This window comes from Somniosus microcephalus, chromosome 14, assembly GCF_052327205.1.
Source record: "Somniosus microcephalus isolate GS21.2 chromosome 14, FLI_Smic_1.0, whole genome shotgun sequence".
In the NCBI taxonomy this organism is placed as follows: Eukaryota; Metazoa; Chordata; class Chondrichthyes; order Squaliformes; family Somniosidae; genus Somniosus; species Somniosus microcephalus.
In genome coordinates this window covers 20890596-20907663 of record NC_141000.1, presented here as the reverse complement: position 1 = coordinate 20907663, position 17068 = coordinate 20890596, and the positions used below count along the sequence as shown (strand labels likewise).

General features: G+C 43.9%; 1 protein-coding gene across 3 annotated transcripts in view; it reads right to left on the bottom strand.

The window, feature by feature from the left end:
* Positions 1-6482: 6482 nt before the first annotated feature.
* Positions 6483-17068, bottom strand: part of reps2 (RALBP1 associated Eps domain containing 2) — a 324931-nt gene continuing 314345 nt past the window's right edge. For all 3 annotated transcript variants that reach the window (XM_086006315.1, XM_086006317.1, XM_086006316.1), the window contains 3 exons: positions 16037-16164; positions 15165-15270; positions 6483-7725 (listed from right to left, as the gene is read on the bottom strand). In XM_086006315.1, the coding sequence (XP_085862441.1) occupies positions 7657-7725; positions 15165-15270; positions 16037-16164 (303 nt within the window). In that variant the 3' untranslated portion in view covers positions 6483-7656. The remainder of the gene's footprint in view (positions 7726-15164; positions 15271-16036; positions 16165-17068) is intronic.

The window sequence follows — 17068 nt, the reverse complement described above, 5'->3', positions numbered from 1 at the left end:
GTCACTGCTTTTCTTGATATATATTAATGACTTGGAGTTTGGTGTACAGCGCACAATTTCAAAATTTGCAGATGACACAAAACTTGGAAGTATAGTGAACAGTGAGGAGGATAGTGATAGACTTCAAGAGGACATAGACAGGCTGGTGGAATGGGCGGACACGTGGCAGATAAAATTTAACGCAGAAAATGCGAATTGATACATTTTGGTAGAATGAGGAGAGACAATATAAACTAAAGGGGGTGCACGAACAGAGAGACCTGGGGGTATATGTGCACAAATCGTTGAAGGTGGCAGGGCAGGTTGAGAAAGCGGTTAAAAAAGCACACGGGATCCTGGGCTTCATAAATAGAGGCATAGAGTACAAAAGCAAGGAAGTTATGATGATCCTGTATAAAACACTGGTTCGGCCCCAACTGGAGTACTGAGTCCAATTCTGGGCACCGCACTTTAGGAAAGATGTGAAGGCCTTCGAGAAGGTGCAGAAAATATTTATGAGAATGATTCCAGGGATGCGGGACTTCAGTTACGTTGATAGACTGGAGAAGCTGGGGTTGTTCTCCTTGGAGTAGAGAAGGTTGAGAGGAGATTCCCTAACAGCACTGTGGGAGTACCTTCACCACACAGGCTGCAGCCGTTCAAAGCGGCGGCTCACCACCACCTTCTCAAGGGCAATTAGGGATGGGCAATAAATGCTGGCCTTACCAGTGATGCCTACATCCCATGAATGAATAAAAAAAGATTTGATAAAAGTGTTCAAAATCATGAGGGGTCTGGACAGAGCAGGCAGAGAGAAACTGTTCCCATTGGCGGAAGGGTCGAGAACCAGAGGACACAGATTTAAGGTGACTGGCAAAAGAACCAAAGGCAACGTAAGAGAAACTTTTTTATGCAGCGAGTGGTTAAGATCTGGAATGCGCTGCCTGAAAGGGTGGTGGAGGCAGACTCAATCTTATCTTTTAAAAGGGACTTGGATAAATATCAAAAGGAAAACATTTTGCAGGGCTACGGGGAAAGGGCAGGGGAGTGGGACTAGCTGAGAGTTGGCACAGGCTCGGCAGGCCGAATGGCCTTCTTCCGTGCTGTAACCATTCTATGATTCTATGACATTCAGCCCAACTAGTCTATGCCAGTGAGCCTGCTCCCCATCAGCATAACCTTCTATTCCTTTCTCCCTTGTGTACTTATATCCATCTACTAATCTATCTTATTACATGGGGCCAGATCTGCGCTTCCTCCTATGTTAAATATTTAGTCTCGATCACATTGGCAGAGGAAGGTGGTGTGCAGGGTAAAGTAAGGCATACACAATCAGAGGACAAGTCACGCTAGATCACTCTCAAACACCATCCTGAGCAGGTATACAACACAATGTTGGGTGAAAGCTGACAGCAGGTTACTTTGCTAGCCTCTGCAAGGAAGCAAGGCATGTGGAAAGATCCTAAACGGGGTATCATGAGTTAAACATAGAACTGTGAATGTGGAAATCTTATCCATCAGTGCTCCATACATAACCTGCTTCTTAATACACGTGATTACTCCCAGAGTAGGAGTACTACAACACACCACTTGGCTAGTGATGTCAGTAATCTGCAGTACAGTTCACTTATGCGTCAGGCCTAGGAAGTCCACAGGTTGATTTTTACTGATCTGATGGCAATGTTTATTGTAAGGCTGGACCCCTTGCATAATTACAAATACTTGGACTTCTAGACTGACAAAACCCCATGTGAAAGACTACTAACTAAATTCAAATCCAGGGGCGAATATGGGGCTGCATATGTAAAGAATAAAAAATGGGAGAGGGACAGAACTAGAAGAGGTGCAGAGTTAGATGAAGGAAGGTGTTGAGTGGAGTACTGCAGTGGTCAGTTGGTCCTGTGCTGTATCTTATTTACATAAATGATCGCAATGAAGAGACCAATTATCATCTTGCTAAATTTGTAGACAACGTTAAAATAGGGAGCACAGTAGGGACAGAAGATGCAGTTAACATTTGCAGAAGGATATAGATCAGTTATAAAATTGGTAGGTAAATTTTAATACCGACAAATATAAAGTTATGCACATTGGAAAAGAAGAATGCACGTATACAATGAATTAGCACAGGAGACTTTGAAAGCATTTTTAATATCAAGATAATGTGGGAAAACAGTTTTTTAAAAAGTAGAACGTTGTGATACATAGCCAGACCAGTGAAGTACAAGTTTAGAGGTTATGTTGAAGCTTCAGAATGCACTGGTCAGACCTCACTGGGGACAGAGAGGGTGAAATTGGTCTTGGGCAGTAGCACAAAATGGGAAATAGCATTTCTGCCCAGCACACCACTCTTGGGCCCAGAAGGTCCCATCTCTTGAGAGCAGATGATGGTTTCACACAGGGTCTTCCAAAGGCTCCAAATAACTTGTAGAACTAAGATCATTGGTTACAGCCAATTGCATGCCCTTGTTTCGCTCCAAAGAAAAATGTACATTTTTAATGGCCCGGATTTTGCGGTGGGTAATGACGGTGAAACTGTCGGCGTTCGCCGTCATTACCCCTCTGAAACCAACAGCAACTTCAGGATTTAGTGCATGCGTAGGTAAACGTGGAAATCCTGAAGTTGCGGCCAGTCATTCCCTGCTCCGCCACAGGTTGCGCTGTGGAACTCCCCAGGGCCGGCAATCAATTCAAATAACCCTGAAGGATGAAAACTTCCCCTATTATGCCGGAATATCGCTGTTAAACGCCACCCACCCCCTGAAAAAGCTAAGCCTTGTTGAAAGAGGTGTAACTGGGTTTTTAACGGCATATTGATTGCTGAAACTAATTTTATGTTCGTGGAATGTCAAATATTTCCATTAATATGATTTAAATTTTTTTTTAAAAACCATGTAATTCTTAAAGTTTATGATATTTCAGCTTCTACGCCCAATCTTTATTTCGCGGTCTGTAAAATTTATTAAATGTAAATTAGAATCTGTGCATTTTACTTCCTGGTTTGCCGTCTATGAGAATTCTTCAATGTGATTGGCTGCTCAGCCTGCCTGATGACATCACTGTTGCTGGGTGCCCGATTTGGCACCAGATTCAAACAAAGGTCGGGAGAGCTGAAATCGACGCCAGAGATTGCTAGATCTTTTGTGGGCAGCTTTCTTCGAGATCAGAGGTGAGCGCCGTCACTTCGCTGCTGAGCACAAATTCTGGGCCAAAGCCGCCTTCTTCGGCCCAATGAAGGCCCCTCTGGCTCCTCCCCTTGGAGCAGCAGCATGCCACTCTGATTTTCTGCTGGACCCTCAAGGCGAGTGCTACCGTTGTACCTCTACAGTTGTGGGCCACCCACCTTGATTATTAAAATAATCTTAACTCCACGATTTGGGATGGAGTCAATGTCCTTCTTGGTTGGTGGCTGGAAGTCCTGCTATGTCACACTTCCAGCAGTGGAGTTACCGCTCCAGCAATTCTGGCCCCAAGAGTCTCGGCCAGCTGATCTTTTAAAACCAAGGGCAGTTTGGGCCTCAGTGGGTTGAAAATAGATTAATGGGATCTGGAGCAAAGAACTGTTTCTCCATTTAATCATAAATCTTTTGTATAATAGTGGTGTGGCTGATAGGTGTGATTTGCACTGTATTAGGAAACCTGCCGAGGGCTGCAGACTTGGCGTGAATGATCAGTCACTGGCCTTTTCCTCACACACAGACTAGGCTTTAGTTCAGTGAATACCTGTAGAAACTCTGTAATGTTAAGTCAGTCTCAAATTTACATCTGACTGGAAAAAAAACTGCAAACTCCAGGTAACATTAGCCTAGACTTGTTTCCACTCAAACAACATTCCATAGCTATACAAATTACATGCGAGGAATTCGTGGCCTTGGCCCCAGTAAATAGCGCTAAAATGACGGCCGCGGGTCTCGTGGCGGCGGCGGCCGTTTTGGTCCGTACCTTTGCGCTGCCGGTAACTGGCAGCGCCATCTTGCAACAAAATGGTGGCATTGTGACATAAATCGGGTAGACGTAGAGAAGATGTTTCCACTTGTGGGAGAATCGAAAACTAGGGGTCATAAATATAAGATAATCACTAATAAATCCAATAAGGAATTCAGGAGAAACTTCTTTACCCAGAGAGCGTTAGAATGTGGAACTCGCTACCTACCTCCTATTGAGGCAAGTAGCATAGATGCTTTTAAGGAGACACTAGATAAGTACACGAGGGAGAAAGGAATAGAACGCGAACGCCGATAGGGTGAGATGAAGTAGGGTGGGAGGAGGCTCGTGTGCAGCATAAAAACCAGCATGGACCAGTTGGGCCGAATGGCCCGTTTCTGTGCTGTACATTCTACGTAATTGGGAATGCTGTCAATTTTCTGGAGTTCATCTTTCTGGTTGCAGGCAGATTGCCCTTGGCCAGAACCGCAAACAAAACAAAAAATGTTGATGGTGCAAAGTGAAGACATCCAAGCAGCAGGGAAATGTAATGATACTGCTCCCTCGGAGATTCAAGGGGTAAATGCAGCACAAGCTGTGGCACTGATCCACACAGGTCTGAAAACCACGGAAATTAAAGCACCTTAACAATAGTGACTGGTGCAGGAGGGAACATAAACACAAGCTTCTTGTACCAAGGCCAAGTGCAATGAACCTTCACTAAGCTCAGTGACCGTGCCATGTTAGGTGAGAATTCTGCCCATTGTTTTAAAATCGGTAATAGTGTTGATACACGCATTCCGCAAGAGCGGAGTGTGTGCCAAGTGCTTGATATGGTTCCATTGCTCAAATGGAAATGTTTATCAAAGTATATTATAAATGGCTAGACAGAGTTTTTTTTTGGGTATCAGTAACTCTTTGTAGTCACTTCTCTGCACTGGGGAGGTGTTGGGGTTAGAGGAGTGATGAAATTCTGCTTGCCGATAATTTTACTGGAAAGGGTTGGCGTGAACACCAAAATCAAGTGATAAATCTTGGGAATCACTATGTTTCGCACCAGGCTGAATCCTACAGTAATAAAAGGGGCACTGCTCGTGACACCAGGACTAAACTGAAAATGTGCAAGTGAAAGAACCAGTGAGAGCAAAATGCCGCTGGTCAACTGTGATCTCTTTTGTTTAAATTGTATCTGACAGATGAAGACGCTTTTTGTGTGCGAGTATTTAGCAAATGGGTAGTTCATGTTAGAAATGCTATGCACCAAGCGCTTCTCAATGCGTTACAGTGGATTTATTATGAAACTGAATGTTACAGCAGCACAAAGCAGGCAGTCTACTCCTTCAATAGTTTATGGGAAAATATGCAGATTGTCAGATAGGGGTGTATGAAACACTAGATGTATAATAACTACATGACTGATTGAACGACTGTTCAAATAAAACAGGGAACAATGGGTGTCTGGGAGTAACTGCAAGGCAGTAATCTCTTAACAAGGGCTAAGATGATGTCATGAACTATCCATTAGGAGTCCCTTTGTATTGCCCGCTGGATGTCAATGTCCAGAGCCCCATGTTAATACATGGTCATAGCCAAACATGGTGATGCAGCTTTTGAGCATTAGCATTTGGTTGCCAAGAAATAATACTGCAGCATATATTCTAATGGGATACTAGATATCTAGCAGTGTGCCTCAAGGCAGCAACACACCGAGATTTCAAACAGTTCCATCAAAAACTACAAAGGTGATACACTGAACCTCAACATCTGTTACTGTCTTTAAACACACTGGTACATGTGTAATTCTAGATTATGCAAGCACAAGATTTAAATAAACGTACCTGACGTATGTAGCTTGAGGAAGAAATTTGCATTAAGACAGACTAGCAAGTCAGTTAGAGTCTCCTGTGCCTACTGGAACATGAGGCAACCCAATCCTTCCACTGATCTCTGTCCTAAGCAAGATCTTTGAATCAACTGGAGTATCATTTTGCCTCACACCCAACAGATTGCTGGTTTTCACAGTTGATGTTTATATTTACAGGAAACTTTTGATTTACTGGCACCTAAATAATCGGAAATCTTGGTTAACCGGCAAAATTCAGGAGTAGGTTCAGGTAACTTGCCATCCTCCATCTGTTGCTGTGCAAGGGTGTGGCTGCAGCTGTTGCTAAGCTACAGAGACGCTTGCAACTTGTGGCCATTGTTCTGAAGCTGCAACAGGGTTTGTTGCTTTATACGGAGCTCTCAGCTCCGTATCTTTTACTATAGCTTTCGGTTATCTGGAATTTTTGATGAACCGGCACCATGTCGGTCCCGTCTGTGCCGGATAAAAAAAAGTTTCCTGTACAAGTCTGAATAGACTCGTCTCGTCTCTCTGGGTTGCTTCCGTAACCGAGGGCCGTTTAAGTCCAAGACCTGACACACCCCGGTTGCCTGGCTGGGTTCGCAGCCACTCCAGTGGACTCCGGCCGAACGTACGGCGGGAGTCTTCCAGAACGGGCGCAGAGTATTGGGGCCACCGTGTTCGCATGGCCTGGTTAAAATGTCACCTATAAAAATACAAGCAGGTACCCACCAGCTTTAGAAACTTTTTCAGATTTATTTCAACACAGTGCCACCAGCTCACGAATCATTCATCAAGCAGGAGCACGAGCTACTACTCAGAGGAAAATATTTGAATCCTACAATCCCCGACACCTCCATTTAAATAACCATTCCATAGAATTCAGAATACAAATATTGCACATAAACACGAGGCCAAAGTATTAAAAAACCTGTATAAAAGCGACCATTAACATGAGAACCATTGTGCCCAGGCAAGTGTACACGTCCGGCAGTTTAACTGAGTACAAGTATGCCATTCCCAGAAAAGGTCTCTCTCTTATTATGTGAAATTCTTTTGCTATTTTGTCTACATAAACCACAAGTCCACGTATGAATAGCACAGAACTTTAAATTACAACTACAAGACGCATATCGTTGCAGATAGCATGCAGCTGCTCAAACACTGAATATTTCACCACCAAAAGAAAACTACAATTTAGGTGAAATATTAAACAACTTATAGAACATTCATGAACAAAGAGAAAATACCCACTTTAATGTTCACATTATCTTCATTATAAATTTCCGTAGAAATAAAATGTGCTTTTTGCACAATTCATTTTATAGTTAATGAAGATTGAAATTTGAAAAAAAACATGACGACAAGCATTTCATGTAGTGCAACAAATGTTGGTGGGGAGGGTTTGGGAGGAGAATAATGTTGATCACATTTTTTAGATCTTAAGTGAGCACGTTATGTGGCAAAGTACTGCAAATGTTAAAAACATGTTTTAACAAAATCTCGGATCGCTCTATTTGCCCTCCTTCCCATTTATAATGCTTTTGGGTTTACAATAAACGTAAGCGACGCTAATGGCACAGATTGTGCTTTGAAAGGAGGCCAATGTTATCCATGTAAAATATTTGCTCTGGTATTACTTGTCACACAAGATAGCCGGAACAGATTGTGCTTCAAACAACTGAATATTTTCAAAGATCAAATATTAGTGTTTGCATTGTATAAATTTTTCTACTTCTGTGCTCAAAACGCATTGTTGTAAAAATGACGGCATTGAGAGAGGTCCTTGTGACACTGTGGCCCGTATTGTGCTTACACGTGCCCTGTTCCTATCCAGAATTTTAGTGTGTACACTGCCCTCATGATTGAGCTTCTGAGCTCCCATAACCGGTACTAGCTGGAAGGAGAGGTCACGTGTGGGGGACTGGGCGAAGGTGCTCCAACTGAGACTCCAGTGCAATACGCTCTTTGCGAACTTCCTGAAAGAGAGAAACATTTGTATCACATGTCATTCTTTGTTTCTTTTACACGACAAATATTTGTAAGCAGTAATGTGTAGTATCCTTCAAAAATTTTTTTGAGACAGCATAAAATTGAAGCATAGTGACCAAACTTCAGTGACACAATCAGGAGTGTACTGGTGGCTATAGGGAGTACATTAACTTCTTGTTTTTGGAGGCTAAGGTCTTCGTCCCAAAAAGCACAGGATGGCAAATCATATAAAATTGCTACATCACCACTGCTTTTACTGCCCAGTAATGAAGACCACTCAATAGAAATCCAAATGATAAAAAGCAGTGGCGGCTGTTATAACACTGTAATTAGTGGGTTTTGATATCAAGAAATAACTTCTATTTATAATGTGCCTTTCATGATCTCAGGATGTCCCAAAGCACTTTACAGCCAATGAAGTACTTTTGAAGTGTAGTCACTGTTCTAATGTAGGAAATGCTGCAGCCAATTTGCACACAGCAAGCTCCCACAAACAGCAATGTGATAATGACCAGATAATCTGTTTTTGTTGGTTGAGGGATAAATATTGGCCAGGACTCTCCTGCTCCTCTTCAAAATAGTGCCATGGCAGACGGGGGCCTCGGTTTAATGTCTCATCCGAAAGACGTTAAACCCACAAGGCAATATGCAACTGTCTTCTGATGGAGATCACAAGGCTGTGTAGCAGTTAATGAAGAGCTGCTCTTATACTGCACTATTGTATTAGTGTATCCTTTTGAAATCCAAACCTAGAAGTTACTGTTGGGCTCGTTAGTGGAGGAGCATTTAACAAAAGCGTTAACATAACAGTCAGAAAAGTTTTGTGCAAATGTTGCCATCGGTATTTCTAGGCTAAAGAAACATAGCAGTAAAGCAGGAAACAGAATTAAGAAACAAGCATCTTATTTTGTTAATAGATTACCCAATAATAGATAACCAACAATCTACTTCTCAGTCCAGCTTAGTAGGGTATATTCTCTTATATTAATTAGTAAGCACATCATTAAATATTTACTACATATTAAAAGCCATATGCTTGTACATTCCTGACTATGTTTGGCATTGTAAATTCCTATGTCTGCAGTTAAAATGGTAAATACCTATGTAAATTTGTCATGCTGTAATTACAGCCTCCCACCAGTGGAGGCAATGCGATTTCTAATGGAAACATAAAAATTAGAACAAATGCATGCCCTTGTCCAATTAGCCTGCAGGCTCTAACCCCACTGAAAACCATACTTGGTCTTGACCGATTGGTAAATGTAAAAAGTTTATTCCAAAATTCAGGAAAATGCCGAAAAAGCGTCAAAAAATCTAACTTTTTTTTTTAGGGGTAAGCATGCCTCTAGACCTCCACAGGAATAAAAATCCCTTTCATGATGTACTCCTAAAATTGTCACCACACCATTGCCCAGTAAAAGGTCACTTACTAAATATCCTCATCATGAACAGTGGGGCCATGGATTCTGCTATAAATTGACTATTGGTACAGTGGCAGTTGCGGATGCTGATTCTGCAGCTTTATTTTGAAAAATTGACAAGTGTCTCTGTTCCAAAAGATGGGTGGCGATTAACACGGTTGCGCAGATAGCAGTGCCATATAGGTGACATGACAGGAAGATGGGAGAGCACTGGTTTGACTTAAGAGAACCGCCCCCTCAGGTATATCAAATTATGTAACCAGGAATGTCTAATGGCACAAATAATCTATACACAGTAGCAAAGCCTAGGGCATGCTGAGAGGAGGTGACTCATTTCAGTTAACAGTATTGGCATTGCTCTGCAAATTCAGTAACAAATGTCACAGACAATCAGAAGGTAAACTGGTCTTTTTTTTAATAAAAGTCAGTCCATTGCTGTCTCCACCTAACCTCGCAGCCAACCCCGCTGAACTGCAGTGACTCACCTGGAACACATTAACATCACACAACTATTATTAGCTTCTTACTACAGATTTAATAAATCACCAATAGCTGTGCTGTAACCAATTTCTCATTTAAAAGGACGTGATCTCATTTCATATTCTATCCAAGCTGTAATTTAACACAAAAAAAATCAAACGCCAGAGCTCCTCAATGGCATTGCCCCACCAACGCCCCCACCCGCCCCGAAAAAGTGAACTGCTCCCTCAACGTGAGGGGGTGTCAGAAACAGAACATTCTTCCTCTTATTTTATTTGTTTGCAGGATATAGGCGATGCTGGCAAGGCCACATTTATTGGCCATCTCTAGCTGCCCTGAGAAGGTGATGGTGGACCGTCTCCTTGAACCACTGCAATCCTTATAGTGATGATTCTTCCACAATGGATTGAGACACTCAGTGCTGCCAGATTACAGCGTCTGAAATCACACCTCAGAAGGTCTCTTGCCCCCAGCATCCTCTAGTTTAATGCAACTGATTTGCTATCTGCCATCTGTGTGGTTTAAGTGCTACGTACATCATTCTGGAGCTCACTGAAGACTGCATGTACACCTTGTTCATGTTGCCTCTGGGTGCCAGTATATCAGTGTCTGGTTCGAAGTGAGTGGTTTGAACTATTTGTCATGCTGTCCACAGTGAACTCACCTCAAATAATCATTCACTAAAAAGCATATTATGCATGTGCAGATTACTGTGCTGTAATGACACCTCATAAACCAATGTTATGTGGTTGCATCCCTAATGGAAGTAATAAGGTGTACAAAGCATTAACAACAGCGGTGTCAGACACAATGGATTCCATTTATGCAGGACATGAAGCAATAAAATTCTCCCTTGGAGTGACTTATTTTATCAGTCAAGTACTGCCTGGACGCCAGTTTGTGTGTAGTCCAGCATATATCCGTCTCTTCCCACCTACATCTGCGACTCTTCTGATGCCCTCCACCACTTTAACAGATTCTTGGCCCTAACCGTCTCCTTTTCACCATGGATGCCCAGTCCCTCTACACCTCCATCCCCCACCAGATGGCCTGAGGGCACTTCGCTTCTTCTTTGAACAGAGGCCCAACCAGTCTCCTTCCACCACCACCCTCCTCCGCCTGGCTGAATTTGTTCTCATATTGAACAACTTCTCCTTTGACTCCACTCACTTCCTCCAAATAAAAGATGTTGCTATGGGAACTGGTCAGGGTGCTAGCTGTACCTGCCTTTTTGTGGGATACATGGAACATTTTTTGTTCCAGTCCTACTCCGGTCCCCTCTCTCACCTCTTTTTCTGATACATGGATGACTGTATTGGTGCAGCTTCCTGCTCTCACCTTGAACTAGAAAATGTAGTCAACTTTGCTTCCAATTTCCACCCCCTTTCACCTTCACATTTTCCATCTCCAACTCTTCCTTTCCTCAACTTCTCGATCTCCATTTCTGGGGATAAGCTGTCAACCGACTTCCACAGCTACCTTCCTCCCAACCCGCTTCCTGCAAGGACTCTTTTCCATTCTCCCAGTTTCTCCGTATCGTATGTTCTGATGATGCCACCTTCCATACCAGTGCTTCCGATATATCTTCCTTTTTGCTCAGCCAAGGATTCTCCTCCACTGTGGTTGACAGGGCCCTCGACCTTGTCCGTCCTATTTCCCGCATTTGTGTTCTCACCTCTTCCCCTCCCTCCCAGAACCACGATAGGGTTCCCCTTGTCCTCACCTTCCACCCCACCAGCCTCCACATTCAACGGATCATCCTCCACCATTTCCGCCACCTCCAGTGCGATGCCACCACCAAACACATCTTCACCTCCCCTCTCAGCAGTCCGAAGGGACCGTTCCCTCCGCGACACCCTGGTCCACTCCTCTATCACCCCCAAAACCCCCTCCCCTTTCCCCAGCACCTCCTCATGCAAGAGCAGGAGATGCAACACCTGCCCTTTTAAATCCTCCCTTCCCACCGTCGAGGGCATCAAACACTCCTTCCAGGTGAAACAGTGATTTACTTGTACTTCTTTCAGTTTGGTATGCTGTATCTGCTGCTCATGATGCAGTTTCCTTTACATCGGGGAAGCCAAACAGATTGAGTGATCGCTTTGTGGAACACCTCCTTTCAGTCCGCGAGCGTGACCCTGAGCTTCTGGTCACTTGCCATTTTAATTCTTCGTCCCACTCTGACCTTGGCCTCCTACACTGTTCTAATGAAGTTCAAGAGAAGCTTGAGGAGCAGCACCTCAACTTTCAATTAGGGACTTTACAGCCTTCCGGACTGAACATCGAGTTCAACAATATCAGATCGTAACTACTGCTCCAATTTTTCGGACAGCAGGTACTGGTAAGGATTCTGCTGTTGCCATTTACAGCTCCCCATGACCCATCTTTTGTTTCTTTACATGTCCCACTACCACCCCCTTTTTGCCTTGCACCGTTATCCATTTGTCTTTTAATCCCTCCTGCCTTCCACCCAAACACAGACCTTCCCTTTTGTTCTTTCCTCCCCTTCCCCCTGCACCTGCTTAAAACCTGTTACATCTCTAACTTTTTCCAGTCCTGACAAAAGGTAATCGATCTGAAACGTTAACTCTGTTTCTCTCTCCACAGATGCTGCCTGACCCGCCGAGTATTTCCAGCATTTTCTGTTTTAATTTCAGATTTCCAGCATCTGCAGTATTTTGCTTTTGTATACATCAGTTAATGTTCTGTGAAATGATTTGTTGGTGTATTCTGGCAACGTTGATTAAACTATTTGGTACTGCAACACACACAACAGATGTCAACTGTGGCTCCGTTGGTAGCACTCTCACCTCAGAGTCTGAAGGTCGTGGGTTCAAGTTCCACTCCAAAGACTTGAGCAGATAATCTAGACTGACACTCCAGTGCAGTGCTGAGGGAGCGCTGCATCAAGAGTGGGGAATATTGGCCCAGAAATTCGGGTCTCCACGGCTGAGTACGCACAGGGTACTCACCCGTAGGCCCAATGGAAGTGCCGGTTTCCTGCATGCACTGCGCATGCGCGGGAAACCGGCACTTCCATTCCCCTGAAAGCAGGGGTTCGGAGGTCGAACGCGTGCGTGGGAGAGGCTGCGCGTGTGCATCGTAAGCCTGCAGAATTTAGAAATGTAAAAAGCAGGCGTAAGGCCTGCTTTTTACAAGGTAAGTGGTGAATTAATTAAAATTAAAACTTTTTTCCACAGGTTTATTATTTTTAAATGCTTTAAAGCAAGGTAAGTTTATTTTTAGCTGTTAGAAAATAAAATTATTTTTTTCAAAAATTTAAATTATTGTTTAAAATAGTTATTTCATTTAATTTGTAGTTTATTTAAAAAATGTGATGTTTTTTTAAAATTTATTTGAAGATTTAGTGATGTTTTGTAAGAAGAAGGGGCCCGTAGTATTTCTAAGTTTGACAGCACTTCCTGTCAGACTTGTGAATGGAGCATTCCCTGCTCCGATTGGCTCCTCCTGGCCCACGTGATCCCAGGGGACGCTTCGAACTAACTGCGCCCCTGGGATACACAAGCACAGCGCGCCGGCAGCTGGACCAGGCCCCGGATCGGAATTCCATGGGGGCCCACAGCTCAACGGCCGGCGCGGTAGGTAAGTGCAGGTCGGGGGCTTGCACCCGCGGGAAGCTCCCGACCTGAATTTCTGGGCCATTAGCTCTATCCATCCAATCTGTGGAACCAGCAGCTGAACCTCCATCTAGATTGAAATACTCCACTAAAGGTCAACCGTAAAAATCTTAATTATGAAGAATCGTTAATTGAAATATTTTTTTAACCATTTATTTGTGTTTTTTTTCTCCTCTGGGTTCATGAAAGTGTTGACCGATGTTCCGTCTAAATTTTCTTTGTTATGCTCAGCCTGTTTATTTCAAAGCACGGTACCGTTAAAATCTGCTGCAGAACAACTTGTGAGCGGCCTGCGCGGAACCTTCCAGATTGCTATGCGCAGCTTAGAGGGAACATTGGTGTTGACCCATTGAAAAGTCGGGCTCAGAGGACAAGTCTCCCTTCAGCACCTTGCCCAAGGTTTAGCTGTTCAATCCACAGGGGTCATCACAGGTGAGCCTAATACTGTCCTCACCTAAAGTCCAGGCATTTGGGCTCCCACCAGAGGTTGCTGAACAGAGATCAGGCTGAAACCCGAGCCACCTTTCTCCTCCCTAACCCAAGGATGCCGAGGCAACTTGTAGCACCCCTGCTGCAGCCCAGATGAGATCAACTAACTCATCAGAGACCAGGCATCGAACTTGGAGCCTACCTTTTTCTGTATGGCTTTGCTACTCTATCTAGCTGAACAATCAAGAGACCCCCTGAAACTGGCGTTACCGTACTGACAAAGTGAGGGAGCTGAAATTGCATATGGACACTGAAATCACATGATCACTGGTGCAACCAGCGTTAATAACTTCATCTCTCAAAGCGAATTCAGTTTACTATAACTTAACTTTTCCCAGTTAGATTATGGGAAAAACATAGCACACACGTTATATGGGCAATTCAACACGATTAAAGTGAATTTTGTTTTATCCGCCCCCCCCCTTCTCTTCCTGAAGCTTTACTTTTTGCTGGTTAGAGTCCCACAGGTGCCGACTCCCCTACATTAACCTCACCCAAGTGGTTGTCCTTCAAGTTTCAACTGAGACAATGAGTGCCAACAAGTTATTCGATCGTCAAGGGCATCACAGGTGAGGCCAATTCTGCCCTTGCCTGAAGTCCACATACATTTGTTTTGCAGTGATCAAGAGTGGAAACGCAGGCTGATTCCCACGACGTGGATAGGTCGGGCCCAATGGTCTGTTTAAGTGTTATAACAGGTTTATTTTCTACTTGCTAACCCGGGGCTGATGAATCACCTCACCGCCACCTTCTCAAGGGCAACTTGGGATGGGCAATAAATGCTGGCCTTGCCAGCGACGCCCACATCCCACGTGCGAATAAAAGAAAAACTGTCCTGCTTGAAATCAGCTAATTCAGTACAAAGAGTGCAGCCTGCAATCTTCTGGAATGAGGTAGATAGTTCGCCAAAGGGCATCAGCACTCACTGCTTGAACAAAAATAATTGAAACTTCAAGCGCTGTAGATGCAAAAAAAAAAATAAACATTACAACTCATGATAATTCTTAATTTTTCAAGGGGGTAAAGAGAGCAGCCTACACGCTTAACAGTAGTATCTGAACATTAAAGAAAATGGCACGATGCCAGATTCCATAATAAAACAAGTGGTGGGTGGCATCAAGCTGGCATTGCTTGCAAGTGGGGAGTGGTGTTCATGCTCAGCGTGCAACCCAGGCTAAGAGTGGCAGCCCGTCTACCTTTATTTGCAAATGCTGGCATGTCCCCTGGCACTTTGAGCACGGCAGCACAGACCCAGGGAAATCAATACTACAAAAAAAGAGAAAAATTTGTATTAAAAAAATGGGACTGGAGGGGTTGTGAAAGAGGGAAAACTAGTTTTGCAGCAACTATCAAAATCTAATTCTGGTGCTGTTGCCTTTCCACTCACGGTGGACGTCTTACCTTGAACTGTTGCTGTAGCTCACCATTCAGCCTGACCAGAATCATATTGGTTTCCTTGTTTTTGCGGACCGCTGTCTGAATGGCTTTTTTCTGCTTGGATGACATTCTATAACAAAAAAATAAAGGTTAACTTTTAAAATATAGTAATGAAACCAAGGAACAATCTTCAGTGACTGACAAAGAAAGTCAGTTACGAGGACCTGCGATCACTGACTTTCAAAGGTGCGGTCCGCGAGATGCTGTTTTTTGTTTGCGATTTTAAAGTTGGTTGAAATCCAGGCCGATAGGAGGCTGGATGGGATTTTTTTTTAAACTCTCTTTTTCCCCCACCCCCTCCACCCATCCGTCCATGATTAGGCCGCAAGAGATCTTTTCTTGCTGATCCAGGGTTATGTTTTTTCCATGACTGTGCGGCTAAGGATTAATATCCAACACACAATGCGACTGGTGGACTCTGCTGATGTTAATCTGAGGTCGAGCAGCGGTGAGAACCAGCACTTAGCCACTGAATGGTGGATTTATCCTGTACCTTTTTGTCGTCAATAATGATGAATCCATTTTTTGCTCACTTCTTTCACTACTAATAAAACAGGGCTTGAAAAGAGATTTCTTATCAGTGCACAGTATGCAGACACAGCTGGTCTCAGGGCACATAACTCGGCTTTCGCCAGCGACCTTTGACCCCTGCAGGACACGAGGCTCTAAGCAACGCACTGTCCATTTCTTTGGGATACACATTGTACGCAGGAATTTAATTGTTTTCTGTTTACTTGGAGTACTACTATACCGAAAGAATAGTATAGAGCGTCATGCAACAACATTACATAAAAGTTCTGAATTATTGCAGATTAAAAGGAATCACGGATTATTACTTTTGCAGTTGCTGCTGTGGTTTCGTGTCTGGTGCAGAAGCTGCGTTCAGTCGCGGTAGCTGCTCCTGGCTTCCTGGTCGAAGTTTTCTACGAAGAGGTTTTAATGGAGGTTGGCGCGGAGATATGTCCTTTGGTGAAAAAAACACAAAGCTATTTTGTTGGCTTATTTTCCCCTGCCGATTTTGTACGTTATTTTATTCTCCTTAAACCCCCTCCCCGCCACACATCAAAAATAGCACATGGAAGAACAGAAGAAAGCATGGAATGAGAAAAGCTCATTTGGCCATCAGGTCTCAGCCGTGGCTCAGTGGATAGCACTCTCGCCTCGGAGTCAGAAGGTTGCGGGTTCAAGTCCCACTCCAGGGACAGAAGCACATAATCGAGGCCGACACTTCAGTGCAGTGCTGAGGGAGTGCTGCACTGTCGGAGGTGTCGTCTTTCAGATCAGACGTTAAACTGAGGCCCCCGTCTGCTCTCTCTGGTGGACGTAAAAGATCCCATGGCACTATTTCAAAGAAGAGCAGGGGAGTTCTCCCCAGTGTCCTGGGTCAATATTTAGCCCTCAACCAAGATCACTGAAACAGATCATCTGGTCATTATCTCACTGCTGTTTGTGGGATCTTGCTGTGCGCAAATTAGCTGCCACATTTCTTACATTACAGCAGTGACTACAATTCAAAAGTATTTCATTGGCTGTAAAGCGCTTTGGGATGTCCCGAGGTCGTGTAAGACACGATCTAAATGCAAGTTCCTTCTTAGGTCTCTGTCCTCCACATACAACTTACACCATCACATTCTGTACCCAAACCCACTCATTTAATCTCCTGAGAGAGTCAACTAACTACCCACAACTAAACCTCTAAAGCAGGAGCCCATCACATAGCTGATGTGGAAATTCTCAATTCTGAGACGACATCGCCTGGAAGGTGTAACCCGGAGGCCAGGGATTCAGGGTATGTTGGGCTCTTTAGCTGAGTTGCAGAGATGGAAACAGCTGCTGGAATCACTATTGGATGGGCATGGTCTGTGTCC